We start from the raw sequence: 15830 nt of genomic DNA on the forward strand, positions 1-15830 counted from the left end.
TGAGGTTACTCTGTTTTGTTATTTGATTCCATCTATGATTGTGTTACATCGATTGACATATAGTAAATTTTAAGGGCACGTCAGGTGTCTGTTGTTGGTTTTCCAGTCTAGTGGAAGTTACAGGAGTCTGAATTGTTGTGTGAGTTGTCACATGGTTTCAACATAGTGTAATTAATAGAAATTAAGGTTTAAGCATATTATAGTGAAATAATTAAAGAGTGGCTAGATCAACTAAATTTTCTTAAATGTGTAACACCAGCTGCATTTGTGCATCTTGCATGTTTCCATAAATCGGAAGTCACACACTGTGCCTGCAGCTCCCTCTACTGGTCACCATCCTCCACTGATTCTTCTTTCTCGTTGAGATGCTCCCTTTAGGGGTTCCTACAGCAGATGACCTGCCTCCATCTCACCCTATCCCCACCATCCCCTTCAGTCACACCAACCCTCCTTCATTACATCCATGAATGTTCTATGATCTCCTTCTGTCCCTCCTGCTTAGCAGCTCCATTTTCAGCATACTTTGTCTAATATAGCCACTGTCCCTCCTCTGCATATCTCCAAACCATCTCAGCCTTACCTCCTAATTTTTGTCTCCAAAGTGCTCGACCTGAGCTGTCCGCCTGATGGACTCATTTCTATTCTTGGTCACTCTCAAAAAAAATCTTAACATCTTCAGCTCGGCCTCCTGTCTTTTTGTCGGTGCCACTGTCTCCAAACCACACATTATAGCAGGTCTCACTTCCCTTTCCCTCTCACTGCTATCCTTCTGTCACAAATCACCCCTGACACTCGTCTCCACCCACTCCACCCTGCCTCTCTCCTTCACCTCTCTTGTGCACTGTCCATTGCTTTGGATGATTGACCCCAGATATTTAAAGTCTATCTTTAGGACATGGACTTCCTGACCACCACTGTTAATCACAGGTCTAGATTTAAGAAGGGGCTCCTTTGAGTTGTGTTTTCATTTGTATTTTGTGTGTCACCATCTTACAGGGTTGTATGTTAACATGTCAACTAACCAATTACAAGACATAGAAATCAGCAGACAATTTTTATTTAACACTCTTATTAACACTGAATCATGGTGCACTTGGATGAAGTTGAAGTTGGGCATCCCACAACAGGAAATTCACATTTTCTTGTGCATGCTGACTTGCTGTCACACTGCCATTGCTCCCAGGGACACTTGAATATCAACCTGTGCTTTTACCATAAAATATAAAAAACAAAAGGCCTCTAGCATCTACCCTTCATTACATTTCAGTGTGTCTCCTTTTTTGTTGTATCCTGCAAAAAAGTGTAAGCTTGTCTTGGCTTAGTCAAATGAGGAAAATCACAACTTTCTGCAGAATAACTTAAAGCAAATCTAGAAATGATCAAAGCTGATCATATCAAACAGATGTCAGGCATCTGAGCCTCAAAATACTAAAACAGGTTCACTTCCTGTTTGACACACATGAATCACTTCATCTCAGTTCCTCTTAAAGAACCTTAAGCTCTTTTTTTTACCCTTTACCCCAGGTCAATGAGATCTTGATCAGTGTGGTCTTCTTCCTTTTGACGACTTTTCAGCCACTCCTCTCGTGCTTTCTTCACTTCCTGGCCATAATAATCATGAAGTGTGCTGAAATCCTCCAGCGGGTCAAATCCCACCAAAGGCCATTCACCATACAAAGGTGCCGGTCCATTAAGGGGTGTGACGTAAGCATTTCTCCTCGGCCAAAGTTTGGGGGACTTTTTTGCTACCATTTTAGCTGGGATAGAAGGTGCTTGTAAAAGCGTGCCGGCACTCAAACTCCTCCCCTCCCTGACCACTGCTGTTTGCTGCATTGTGGTGAATAAGAAGCTGTTTGTGGACTGCTTGAGGGAACTGACAGAAGGATGGGACTCACCCAGGCCTTGTTGCTGTATAGTTTCTGTGAATAGAAAACACAATAGTAACAGAAAACATTACTTGTATATGTTGAAGTATAGTTTAAAAAAAGTTCAGTAGTTTATGCAAAAATGTCAGATTTAAAGTTTTGCTTTGTGGTTAATACTGTGATATTTCTTAACTAGGAGCAATAAATTCTTAGAGTCTATGCCTGTAAGTTTTTTTTTTACACTTGGGTATTTAATAGCACAGTACGCTCTACAAGTACTAGCTAAATTAACTAGATTAAAATTATACCAAAAAAGTAGCTGATTGAAAGCAAAAAAACATGAGAGTTTGATGTATAGGCCACAGTCCTCAGAGCACACCTTCATACTGTCTCCTCAGGTCTTTCACTAGCAGGGAGAGGTAACAGTAGCTGGCTGAATGCAAAGCTTTCACCCAGCTCTCTTGAGTCTGACGATCTCTTGCTGCAAATCTGTAGGTTTTAAGTCCAGGTCCAAACACCAGGGAGAAGGCAAAATGTGTATCAGACTCTGGATGCTGAACAGCACACCCTTCCAGCACAATGACACCCAGCAGATGACGGTCAGCTGGACGCTCCTGGTAAAAAAGCAGGTTTGCTTTCAGGACAAACCACCGCCGGTGGTAGGTATCATTTCGCTTTTTCTACAGGGAAATGTAAAGTAACATGATGTAAAGTGCAGCAAAATGGTTGCATTTATATACAAAAACTGGTTTGACATTGTTTGTGATTTATGTAATCTCAAACCTTTTTGTATAGATATCCTTCTTTGTCCACTGGAGAGGTGCACGAGAGGTAATGGGTTAAAATCTTTTCATGAAGCTTCATCACAACACCTGTAAAAGAGAAACTGCTGTTATATTTGGATGATATTTACACCAGAAACTGCATTAGATGTGTAGAATATATTACAGAAGAGTGACACAGTGAAACATTCATGGCCCTGAAGTCAGTCCACTGGCTTTATGTGTGTCAAAGCATGGATTTTAAAGCACTATATGGTTTTGCCTGTATGCTACAAAGTATCCAGACCGAGGTTAAGTTAACTATAGTTAAACTTAAAAAGTAAAGGCATGTGTAAAGAAGTAAAGAAAAAATTGAAAATTAAAATAAAAATGAAAAAATAATTGATGAAAATTATGAAATGTAAGAGAAATGATAATATCTACTAATAAATTTGTCTACACAACTGTAATACAACTGCATCCACCGAGTGTTGTGTTTGACAAATACTCTCTGTACTATAATAATAATAATAATAATACAAAAAAACTACAACTAACACTGAAAAAACAAAACAAAAACTAAACGTTATGAAACAAAAAACTTAACAGACCGACCCTGAAACAAAACTGAATTAGAAAGAAAGACTCAAAATGAGCAATAATAGTTCAATAAAGTTGTCTGAGTCAGGCTTACTGAGTGTTCATGTAAAGGTTTTTCAGTAAAATCAAATAAGGCAAAGCAGATTTTAACATCTGTTTCTAGTGAAACAATCATTGTTCATAATAAAAATGCACTGAAGCTATGAACTCATTTAAGTTATGTTTTTAATGTCTTTTAACTGTGATTTGAATTATTCTTTAAGCCATGTGAAAAGCCTTGTTTCCAAATGCTGCTATAACACACTTGTCAAACGTGAGTGTGATACCTGCATATACAACAGTTAAAACTAGATCCAACCCTTTATTACTGCTGCCACATTATGAATATTATATTGTTCCACCACTGGGTGTTCATATTGATATTTAATCATTATAAGCTTTTTCTATAAATACGTTATAATGATGACAACAGTTGTACAGCCAGGCAGCTAAATTGTATCAACCAAAATCCAATAGTTTTTGTTTATTGACTCAAACAACAGTGACATTATAGGAAATAGTGACTCAGACTTACCCCTGCCAGTGATAAATCCCTCACAGTGTCACTTTGCACTCTCACGCGGACTTCACCTCATACATTCGCGCATATTTTCTTTTGATTGTTGTCATTCCTGAATGTAAAGCCAATTGTTCTCCACCAGAACCAGACAATGTTTGAATATATAGTTTCAGGTTACTACCACAGGTTCTCCCTCAGGAACAAGAGGACGAGCGTTGAAATATAAATAACTCGACCCACTTCCTGGTAACAAAACCCTGGTAACATTATATTCGCTCTCCTCTACGCTTGAGTCTGCTTTGAGCTGATGGGTCATACACTGGCAGTCGAAACCAGCCTCACTGACAAGAAGTGCTACTGGGAAGTGAGATGCTAAAAGCTGAAGTGGAGTATGACATCTTATGCATCTGCCTCAGCTCTCTCTCAGTTCTACATTTTCTGTTATCTTTCTTGATGTTAGACAAGTTCTAATCTTTTATTGTACATGGTGCAAATGTCCCTTTGGTAAATGGTTGAGTCTTGAGCTTTATTTAGACAAAGTGAATTCATACATGTAAAAGCAGACAAACATTCAGTGACCTCCTGAAAATGTGGCTCAACATTTCTTTGCTTATTGTGTCTATTTTTGACATCCATTTATCCTTTTTATCCTAAAGGACCTCAGAGAATTTAGACTCTAAAAGGGTCCGACGTGTTAAGACATCAAGGGTCTTATATGCTGTGGATATACAGCTCCGCCTCTTGTTTTTGTTTTTTGCCAATGCCACCGTCTCCAAACTATACATCACTGCAGGTCTCACTACCATCTTGTAAATCTCCCCTTTCTTGCTGCTTTCCTTCTGTTACAAATCACCCCTGACACTCATCTCCAACCACTCCTGAACTCTCTGCTTCAGCTCTTTTGTGCACTGTCCATTGCTTTGGATGGTTGACTCCAGGTATTCCAGGTATTCATCAACCTCCACTACCTCTTCTCATTGCAGCTTCACTGTTAAACCTGTCACCCTTTCATTTACACACATGTATTCTGTTTTGCTTCCTCTGACTTTCACTAATTTCTCTCCATCTGTCCTCCTCGCTCTCATGTTGTTCATTCATCAGCTCTTCAAAGTACTCCTTCCATATTCTCAGTACACTCTCTTAACTCAGTAGTACATTTCAGTCTCTATCCTTAACCACCCGAATCTGCTGCACATCCTTTCCAGCTCGACCGTTTTGCCTAGCCAATCGATACTAGGTCTCTTATCCTTCCTTAGTGTTCAGCCTCACATACGCACTATATATGTTTCTATAATAAACACATAAAAATCCAATTCACACTCCTCATCAGGTGGTGGCGGTAATGCGCCGTGTCGCCGTTTGTCAACGAGGTCGTGAAAACATAAAAGGAAGAAACGAAAACGAACGTCGTTTGAATACATTTCGGCAGGTTTTTACACCATTTTACAGCAGAATATTAATTTAACCGTTTCCTTTGCATATCTCACATATAGCCTGCAAGTATTATCTTCATTAAATGTTATCCTCCCCTACACAGGCATTTTGAATCGTAGCAATTGTTTTGCATGCGCTTTGTAGCTGTTGTTTTTGGCTAACGTATTAGCCAGAGAGCTAGTCTGAGTTGTCTGTTAGTGGTTAATTGCTACATTGTTGTAGGATTATGCTCTTTAAAAGTTTAATAAAACCTCTAAGTAAGATCACAGCTTACCTCCAGTTGTCTCACAAGAATATAAGACTCCCTGTTTTTCCTCCTTTCTGTAGCACCATGTCCAAAAGAAAAGTAACATTTGAGGACGGTAACGGAGAGTTTGATCTCGAAGACGACGTCCCGAATAAAAAGGTAAAGCTGTCTTGTTTACTCGGTTATAAAGTATTGACTGCTTTGGTGGCAGATGTCAATAATAACTATTTTTGTAAAATAAGTAAATTCTTACTGGCTATTTACAACCACGTAATCAAGCAGCACACACGTGTACTTTGAATATTTCGATATTTCCGCTGTTAAAATGGTAAACTAATGCTTAGTTATAAATCAGTTACATACATTGAACTTTGTAGTATTTCAGTGTCATTTATACAGATGTGTATATAGTCCTTAGTAGTGTACTGTCAACAGTAGGCTGATAGTAGATCTGTGTGGCTCAGGCTGATACTAAATTTCAGGGAGTAAAAATAATGTGGCATATATTCATGTTTTATAATGTACATAGGGAAGGGGAAATGGTGGGTGATTGTTTATTAATGTTGCAACTATCCTACCCTCAAGACACACCTGGACTCCACACCAACATCTGTCAAATGGTGCTCACCCCAAATGCAAAGTACAGATGTGGTCAGAAGTGTACATACACTCATCATGAATGTCATTGTAATTTTGGGCTTTCAATCGTTTCTCTGAACTGTTCTTTTTCCAGGGTGGTATAATTGAACAGCATGCATCTTTAATTACTTAAAAACAATCAATCAACAGCAAAAAGAATTGGTCCACACATTTGAATTTATTTAGGATTTTCTCTAATCCACACCAGGTCAGAACTGGGGTGTGTGCACTTTTTATATCCACTGTATCTGTGACAAAGCAATATTGGCAGAGCGATTGCTTGTGTCAGACAGTAGCCCGTAGTGCAGCTCTGTATTCAACATCTAATGGACCATCTCATTTGTTTAATTGTTGCCCAGTTCACACATAATTTTAAGCCCAGTCTAAATACTTTGGAGGGACACCACTAAAATGAATAAAATAAACTGAGATTTAAAAAAAACAAAAACAAATCAGAAATACTTGACTTTGGCAGTGTTAGAGAATGGCATAATTACTTCATCATTCAACCCCAGTTTGGCAGGGTATTGGTGCTCTTGTCTGAGCACACATTATCGTCTCAGTCATTTATAGTTTATAGTCAGCCTAAAAACAGAGATGCATCATATAAATAACTTTTACTCTAGTAAAGACTATACACTCCTCTCCAAAAGTGTTGGAACAGTGAAGGCAGTCCCTTTATTTTTGCTGTGGACTGAAAACATTTGGATTTGTCATCAAAAAAATCAATATGAGACAAAAGATCGACATCTCAGCTTTTATATCCAGGTACTTCCATCTGGATCTGATGCACAGTTCAGAAGATAGCACCTTTTGTCTACACCCACTCCTTTTTCTTGTGAGCAAAAGTATTGGACCATGTGACTGTTTTTGTTTTTTGTTGCCCAGGTGTGTCCTGTTGATTATTCAGACATTAAATACCACAAAATGTCTACCCTCAGTTTCATATTTGGGTTTTGTTTGTGCAGACTGTGCATTTATAGTAGAGGATTAACCAACATGAAAACCAGAGAGCAGTCTATGGGTGAAAGACAAGCAATTGTGAAGCTGCAGGAAGATGGAAAGTCAATCAGTGCCATTGCACAAACATTGGCCATAGCCAGTACAACCGTTTGGAACATCCTGAAGAAGAAAGCAGTCATTGGTGTACTAAGTGATAGATGTCAAACAGATAGACCAAGAAAAACAGCAGCAGTTTATGACAAAAACATTGTATGTACTGTAAAGAGAGACCCTAAAACAACTGTTAGTGACATCAGCAACAACCTCCAGAGGGCAGGAGTGAAGGCATCTCTCAGTCTACTGTTTGCAGAAGACTTCATGAACAAAAGCACAGAGGCTTCACTAGAAGATGCAAACCACTAATTCGCAAGAACAGGAAGGCCAGGCTAGAATTTGCCAATAAGTACAGAGACAATCCTAAGGAATTCTGGGACAAAGTTTTATGGACTGATGAGATAAAGACTAACCTTTACCAAGGTGTTGGAAAAACATACAAGCTCATCTGTGAAACACAGTGGAGGTAATGTCAAGGCTTGGGCTTACATGGATTCTTCTAGGATGGGCTCATTGATCTTCAGTGATGATATCACGCATGATGACAGCAGTAAAATGAACTCAGAAGTCTACAGAAACATTTTGTCTTTCAATTTAAAGAAAGATGCAACCGAACTGATTGCGAGATCCTTAATCAATGAGTTCATCAGGGGCAGGAAGTGGAAGGTCTTTGACTGGCCTAGTCAATCTCCAGACTTGAACCCCATAGAGCATTTTACCTGCTAAATAGGAGACTAAAGGGAGTAATCCCCCCAAAAGAAACAACAAGAGAAAGAGGCTGCAGTGAAAGCCTGGAAAAGCATCACAAAAGAAGAATGCAAAAGTTTAGTGATGGCAGTGGGTCACAGGCTTGATGCAGTTATTGCAAGCAAAGGATTTGGAATTAATAATAAGTCTAATTCACTTTAATCTATTTTATGTTTATCTCTTCCAATACTTTGCTCAGAAGAAACATGGGTGGCTCCAGACAAAAGGCGTTATCTTCAGAACTGTGCATCAGATCCAGATGTAAATATCTGGAAATAAAGGCTGGACAAATTGATGAGTTGGGCTCAGTCACTAAATCTTTACTTATTTTTAAATGCTGTGTCATTTCACTCCACTTTTTTGAAATATTTATGCAATTTTGTTTTTTTTTTTATTTTCTTCTACTGTTGCAATAGAGTTGTGAAGCTGTCAGCGGACCAGGTTCCAGGTTCAAGGGTAAACATTCCCTTGACAGCGATGAAGAGGATGAAGGAGAGGAAACAAACAGCAACAAATATAATATTTTAGCCAGTGATGATGTGGAGGGTACGTCTTTTTGACTATTTAAACTGTAACTGTAAAGTGGTATATGATTGATAAGTGGTCTTGCTTACTTAATTTTTTGTTCATAACATTTTCAGGAGATATACTCTTGACATGATTTAAATCTGTGTACTCCCACACTGAGTCAAATTTAGTCATTTTTTTTAAAGTGACAGTTTTGTTTTTCAGAAGTGGTATTTTATGAGGTATTAACTACAGTAGATGGTGATCAGCACCATCAAGCAAATATAAATGTATCCTTTGCAAGACTTCATATTGCAATGCATCAGCTACACATGGCATGCCCTTCAGGTGGACTTAAAAAGAAGTATAATCAGAATGACTACTCATCCATGGTGTCGCCAGCTGTCCGTGTCCATAACAGAGTATAAATACCACTTAACAAGTATACTGCTATGGAAACAGGCAGAAGCAAAACATATTTTTGAAACCTAAGATATGGCCTTCATCTAGGGCTACTCAATTATTTTGTTGAATATTGAGATCATTTTGCATCATTATTCATTGATTTTAGTGACAAAAGTGTTTTTTACGCTCATGTAAACAGAGCACTGCTTTCACATTCATTAATTCTTATAAATTTATCTTTGTAGACAAATAATGTCATTCTGTACCAGGGTTATAATAGTTTTGGATTTTACATTATAGTTTAGTTTTAGTTAGTTTTTACTTTTTTCCTCTAATTCAGTTAGTTTTAATTAGTTTTCAGAGTGGTTTTTCTCGTTTTTATTTTTGGTTTCATGCTTAGTTTCAGTTAGTTTCAGTATTAGTTTTAGTATTTTCATACCTAATCAGGTGCAAGATTCAAGGCGCAAAAGTGACTATTGTGTAATGAAAACTTGACAGAAGATACCGTTTAAAGAAATATATTCAACAACCAACTGTTCACAAGACATGCTAAATTTGTGCAATATTAAGGACACACATGAACATCAACAGGGAGAAACAAAGAAAAACATGAATTCCCAAACTCAATAAATTCTACAATAAACTCCACAATAAAGTTCAGCATCAGTGCAGCAGATTAACAACACCTACATGTGGTGTTTGACAAAAACAAACTCTTTGAAGGAGTCAAAGCTCAAATCCAGCTGCATCCTGATGTTCTCACCACCTGAAGCTGCTTCTGTTTTGGAGCTAGCTTGGTTAGATGCTCGCTAATTAAACTTGCAGGGTCTTTGTGGCCCCTGTACATAACCTACGGAAGTTGTCGACCTCATGTCCACATTTATGCTTGTGTAGCTGGATTGTGGGTGTTAATTACCTTGTGGTCGTGTGCAGGTGTTTTATATGCGGCGCAGGCTGGGACTTCTTTTTTGGTCCTCGCTCTTTGTGCTCAGTTTTTGGCTGCAAACATATTTGTCCCTGGTTTTTTTTTTTTTTGTTTCACTTTCTTCATTCCTTCACGTCCATCCTGATAGTTTCAGGAGTCTCCTACCAGGAATTTGCTGACAGTTGTGAGTCCTTATATTGATGCTTTGATTATTATTCCTGATTGTTATTCTCTCACTGATAAAGTAGGCGGAAACGCACAAGGACGCAACAGTTTAGTCACAACGTTCTGGGCTGCATGGACCCGACAAGTAGTCCCGTTTCTCCAGAGGCGCAGGCCAGGTTACCTGGTAGAATCAGAGTGGTTTCTGTAGCCGCTGTGCGCTTCTCTTACTTTGCGGACCAGCGCGGTGAGCGAGCGCACATGTGCACGCACTCACACAGGTGTCCTGTGGCGCTCCCAGCTTAAACTCGGAGAGCGGAAAAAATGATTTCATATCAATCCACAAGGCTTAAAAAAAAATAGTAAATGAAAGTCAGTTTATCGATAATTTCAGTTAGTTTTGTAAACTCACAATTCAGTTTTAATTAGTTATTGTTTTTTCCTTTTAATTATAGTTTTTATTTCAGTTAACGACAATGTTTTTCAATTTCAGTTTTTTCGTTATTTCGTTCGTTTTTGTTAACGATAATAACCCTGTTCTGTACTTCATTTATTGTCCCTGCAAAGTACTCCGCAGCTGTGAAATCCCTCTGCAGCATTTTGCATGTAGTGGAGTCACTTTGCCACATTGGAAAACCAATTGCTTGCGGGGATAAGATGTCTTTGGTCCATTAACTTGACCAGTGAATGCACATCTTTGGCCAAATGGAATGTGTTTGTGAGCTGGATAGATACACAGACCTGCTGTACTTGTTTTTATGGGCGTCAGAGCTGATGTTGGATGATTCACGTTAGCATTGCATTGTTTTTCTTGGCCTTTATGCACTGATTATACTGCAGTTTTTGGTGTCTTTTCAGGCAGTTGAATACATTAGTTGTATTTCTTTGTGATGCAGATGCACAGCACTGTTTGCATATGATTTCTTCTTAGTTAACATTACTTGCACTAAGTCCAAAGTATTTCCAAACACTGGATGATGAGCCGCTACGAGGGACAAGCGCTTCACCTTCTGCAGTGCTAATTTGATTTTTGTTGTATTAGTCTTTTAACACAGTGTTACTCATTCAGACTACACCCAGGAAGCTTCAAGCTGTGCGGTGCAGGAATAGTTGTGATTGGCACATGCACACATGTGGTCAGGCGCTAATTGAGAGAGCTATTAATTATGCAGTCCTACCTTCAAATAATCCCACTATAAAGAAAACAACCTTATTTTAACAAGACGATGTGCTAAGTTCTCTCATACAATTGCAAGGTATTGCTTTGGCCAAACCAAGGTTATTCCTGCATAGAGCGATTATTGGCACCCACCCAATTTTCTGTTAGTCAGAGCCAATGGAAAATCACAAGTAAAATAAATGGCCATAAATAAACAAATGGAAATAGTTCTGTCTGATAAAGTAATACAGACTCATTACCTCATGCGTACTGCTTTGCCAAAGGCCCATTCTGAGCCAGGAAAAACCCTGTAAGCATTTGTGGGTATTTGGTTAATTTAGGACCATGTCAATGATGTTTTCAGGTCAGGAGGGAGCAACAATTGACTTTGATGAGGGAGTTTCTATTACTCCTTTCAACCTGGAAGAGGAGATGCAGGAAGGACACTTTGACTCAGAGGGAAACTATTTCATCAAAAAGGAGCAACAGATTAGAGACAACTGGCTTGACAACATTGACTGGGTAATTGAGTTTTGGGCTTTTTGGTTTTTCCTATTTATTTATTATACCACCTTATTCTCTGGCTTTTTTTTTCCTCACTGCTTGTTTTCAACCATGCACCTGCACATGTTTTTGGGTATTTGTATTATACTAGTTTATAATTACATTTTGGTTACATGTGCTTCATATTTTAATAATAAAAAGTTCTTCTTCAGGTGAGAATAAGAGAGCAGCCTTTCAAAAAAAAGAAGAAAGGTCTTGGAGCCAAACGTACACGCAGAGCAGGTGACGAAGATGAGGCTGAGGAAGAAAAACAGAGAGAAGAACAGCAAGCAGACCAAGAAGAAGACGAGGAAGAAGAGGCAGAGCCACCAGAGGATCCGCTGGCATCCTACACACAGCGTCAGCTCACTGAAGCTCTGATTGAACTACTGCAGCCTGGAGAAACAGTTGCTACTGCGCTCCGTCGGTTAGGAGGCCTTGGACGGAAGAAGGGAAAGCTGAGGGAAGAAAATGAATCCACAGAGGAGACGAAACGGGACACAGAAAAGCTCGATCGGCTCACAGCACTAGCTGACCGACTGGTTGGATCTGGGATGTTTGAAATCTATCAGCAAACCTATGAAAAATTGGCCTACAGGTTAAAGAGCATGAGTAGGAAGCAGCCAGCGGTGGGGAATGATGAAGAAAATGAGCTTGACATGTTTGCTGACAAGTTTGATGAGAAGCATGGGGAAACAACTGAGGACAACGAAGATGATAAAAGAGGTTACTTTGTCTTACTTTTATACGCTAATCTTCAATTTCAAAGACTATATTTTTGGTTTAATCACATTTTGTCTTCCATTCAGTGAGTGATGAAGTAATGTGGGAGTACAAGTGGGACAATGAGGTTAATTCAGAAGTCTATGGCCCTTTCACCAGCCAGCAGATGCAGGTACCCTCCTAGAACTACTTTAAATTGAATGCTGGAACTTGTGTAAAGTGAATAAGCTCAGAATCTTTCTCTTATTGATCTTTGCATTTGTAGGTGACTGTTTAAAGTGATCTGAACAAAAAGATTTCCATTGGTGGCCATTGATAGCAGTTAGATTGATGTGGTACTGTAGTTTATCTTCTTAGTGACTAAAAGAATGACATCACAGATACAAGTGGCAGAAATGAGTCTCCTTTGAAGGGGGTCTGAGCTAAGCCTTAGAGATATTGTGAGGAGCTCGACCATTTGGCAGGGACTTTACATTTTGCAACTCAGTTGAGGCAATTACAAGATTTTTTTTCTCTTGTATTTGCGAGGTCATTAGTAAGTCCTGTTATGTTTACCAGAGTACTTACATTACAGTAACCTCATTCTGACTAGGTGAGCACTTCTCATTAGAAAGAGCCATCTGATAGCAATTTAGGCAGAGAAAGCATTTTAAATATGGCCTACATTTAAACTGATACTGATTTATACTTTGGCTCAAATACATTTTGCTGCTGACCCCGTCCACTGCAGTACATTTGCATTGTTTTTCACTCGCCCTGTAAGTAAGAGTGTGGACTATAAGCAAATTGTAGCTCATTTCAGCTGTTTGCAATGTTTGTAAAGCTATTTGTCAGGGACCTAGATAAAGTTCATAGATTTAAAGGTTTTTATTTAACACATTTTAAGTTTATAAAGACCTCAAAACACTAATGATATGGGACTTTTCTTGGTTCCTCCTGTCTTTCCAGGACTGGGTGGATGAAGGCTATTTCAGCAGTGGTGTTTACTGCAGAAGGGTGGACCAAGAGGGATCTCAGTTCTACAGTTCCAAGCGACTAGATTTTGAACTCTATACGTGATTTATATCCAGTATTAAATACATTCAAATCATATGCTTCATCTACAATGTTTGTTCAGCCTTTTCATGATTTTTCAGGTTTTTGGTGTCAGAGCTGTCATTTTAACACTGGTTTTGTTTTCTGCACATTATTTTTTAAATAAATAATGTGTTTGTGAAGTTATCTAGCATGTTTCTGTTATTCCTTGAACCAAATGACTCCATTTTAAGCTCAGTGTGTTGTATTTGTGATGGACATTGGTAGATGCTGTGCTTTTGACAGGATCATCAAAATGATTTACTGTGGAGCAGGGGTCTGAAACTCAAATGACCTGGGGGCCACTGCTGGCACTCGCATTGGAGGGCCACTAAAAGAAGAGTTTATTTGACAACGTTGCTCTGTCGGCAAAGACTGACTGAGTGGATTAATGCACTATATATCCTCTCTGTCACAGTGCTTGCCGACAGAGCAACGTTGTCGAATAAACTCCACTTTTCAGGACATATTAGCAACTCTCAACATACAGTCCTTCATCGAATGGCTTTCCCACTTTGGTGATTAAGTGGTGATTCACTGACCACGTAACCTGCTTCAGTTGCAGGATCACTGTCCTCACCAGCTTTGTGGAAAAGGTCTTGCTTTGGTAGTGATCCTCTTTTTAGCTGCTCAGCTATTTTTTCCTCTGTCATCTCCCTCATTCTCATGATATTCTCCGTGTTTAGTCGCATTATGACGCTTGAGATTAAAACCCCTTTAGAAAGAAAGTTTTTTATTACATCTAAGGCAGATCGATTTCCACCAAACTAAAAAGAAAAAAAAAAATAGTTGAAATTGTCTGAATTTGCCATCTACTTTTATTTTACATGTGGAAAACATTTTCTGCTGCTTCTTCTTCAGCTGCTGCTAATACACCTTTTCATTTCATTTAAATTACACAGGAAGTGGTTGTCTTAATTGGTGAAAAAAAAAAAAAAAAAACCTTAAAGGCCCAAATTGTATTATATTTTTGACATCAATTCATAGGCCAAAAGCAGGGAGGGTGCGGGCTGGGAGTTTGAGACCACTGCTGTAGAGTATGGTAAAAATAAAGTGCGCCCTATTTACATTTTATGGTTTTACTACTGGGACATAATAAAAATAATCTAGTTAAAACATGATATAATACAATGTCATTATTTAACAAAGGTTAGACCAAAATACAGAAACGGTGTGTAATAACACCCATACTGCTTCCACAGGAATTCAGATAGATATAGTTGTCAGAAGTTTGTGTACACTCATCATGGGCATGAATGTCATGGTAATTTTGAGCTTTTTATTCTTTCTTTAAATTGTTCTTTTTCCAGAGTGAAATGATTTACAGCATACATCTTTAAAGACTTTGAAAAACAAGAATTGGACACACAAAATTCAGTTTATTTTGGACTTTCTCTAATTCACACCAGATCTGAGTATACATATAGGCTCAAATGTATGCATACGCCCCCCTAATATTTGGTTAAATGCCCCTTAGCAAGTCGAACCCTGACCAGATGTTTTTAGTAGCCATCGACAAGCTTCTGGCATAATTTTGACTGGATATTTGGCTTCTCTTGGCAGAATTGGTAGAGTTCATTTAAATTGGTTGGTTTCCCAGCTTTTAAGTGTAGTCCACAAATTTTCAATAGGGTAGAATGTTGTGGCTTTTGATTAAGTGACTGTGCTTGAGTAGAAAGAAGTACAAACATACATGATCCTACCCCTCTGTCCTGTCCAGTGAATGACATGATGACAACATTCTCTTCCTTTCAAATAACCTGCCAAGGACCCACATGTACATTCATATGTATACAAACAAACTATACAATTATCCATACATATATATTCATACATTCACCTATATTTACACATACATGTAGATTCACTCACAAAATCATTTACCTACAGTCCATACTATAATCTTTAATCCCAAGTTTACCAAATTAAGTTGGTAAGTAGCAGTGCTGATCAGTTGATCATCAGTAAATGTGGCGCTTCTATAAACACAGACTTTTTGGCAGTTTGCTGGTCTGGAGCATTCATGCATGAAGCATTAAAGTCAAAGTTTCATTACTGTCAATACATCTAAATCTGAATTTGTATAGTATAAATAGTGCAAAAGAGTGTAGAAAGTACTAAAATTTAAGAAATAATTTTAAATCAATATTAAAATAAGTACAAAAAATGCCAGAGACATGAGGCACTCAACATATAAAGTCTTTGACATGGTACTGCAAAGGTGTGACATGAAAACAGAAGTAGCTTATCTAAGGAAGAAAGACATCTGTGAAGATCTTAGACAAGCAACTGTTGCTGCCCACCTGGTAAGGGTTATATGGTCATTTTCAAACAATTTGAAGTCCGTTATTCTACTATGAGAAAGACTATTCACAAGTGGAAAACATTCAAACACTCACAGTTATCAATCTTTCCAGGAATCAG

At 38.4% G+C, this 15830-nt stretch overlaps 2 protein-coding genes across 5 annotated transcripts; one reads left to right on the forward strand and one right to left on the reverse strand.

Annotated features, from left to right (window-relative positions):
* Positions 1-1049: 1049 nt before the first annotated feature.
* Positions 1050-5603, reverse strand: pheta2 (PH domain containing endocytic trafficking adaptor 2). Of its 2 annotated transcripts, none has more exons than XM_030736749.1 (4): positions 5494-5603; positions 2649-2737; positions 2245-2545; positions 1050-1919 (listed from the first exon to the last, which is right to left on the reverse strand). In XM_030736749.1, exons 1-4 carry the CDS (start codon positions 5570-5572, stop codon positions 1516-1518), a joined length of 873 nt encoding a protein of 290 aa, XP_030592609.1. In that variant the 5' UTR covers positions 5573-5603; the 3' UTR covers positions 1050-1515. The 2 variants fall into 2 exon arrangements, with proteins under 2 accessions (XP_030592609.1, XP_030592610.1); XM_030736750.1 differs by lacking the exon at positions 5494-5603 and adding an exon at positions 3801-4007.
* cd2bp2 (CD2 (cytoplasmic tail) binding protein 2) lies at positions 5131-13534 on the forward strand. 3 transcript variants are annotated; one of them, XM_030736745.1, is made up of 7 exons: positions 5131-5210; positions 5547-5625; positions 8325-8454; positions 11431-11588; positions 11783-12335; positions 12419-12504; positions 13281-13534. In XM_030736745.1, the coding sequence occupies exons 2-7, from the start codon at positions 5551-5553 to the stop codon at positions 13389-13391; spliced, it is 1113 nt and encodes a 370-aa protein (XP_030592605.1). In that variant the 5' UTR covers positions 5131-5210; positions 5547-5550; the 3' UTR covers positions 13392-13534. The 3 variants fall into 3 exon arrangements, with proteins under 3 accessions (XP_030592605.1, XP_030592606.1, XP_030592607.1); XM_030736746.1 differs by having other exon boundaries at positions 5139-5214; XM_030736747.1 differs by having other exon boundaries at positions 5180-5281.
* The last annotated feature ends 2296 nt before the right edge of the window (positions 13535-15830 follow it).

The sequence above is a fragment of the Archocentrus centrarchus genome, chromosome 8 (assembly GCF_007364275.1).
Source record: "Archocentrus centrarchus isolate MPI-CPG fArcCen1 chromosome 8, fArcCen1, whole genome shotgun sequence".
Taxonomy (NCBI): Eukaryota; Metazoa; Chordata; class Actinopteri; order Cichliformes; family Cichlidae; genus Archocentrus; species Archocentrus centrarchus.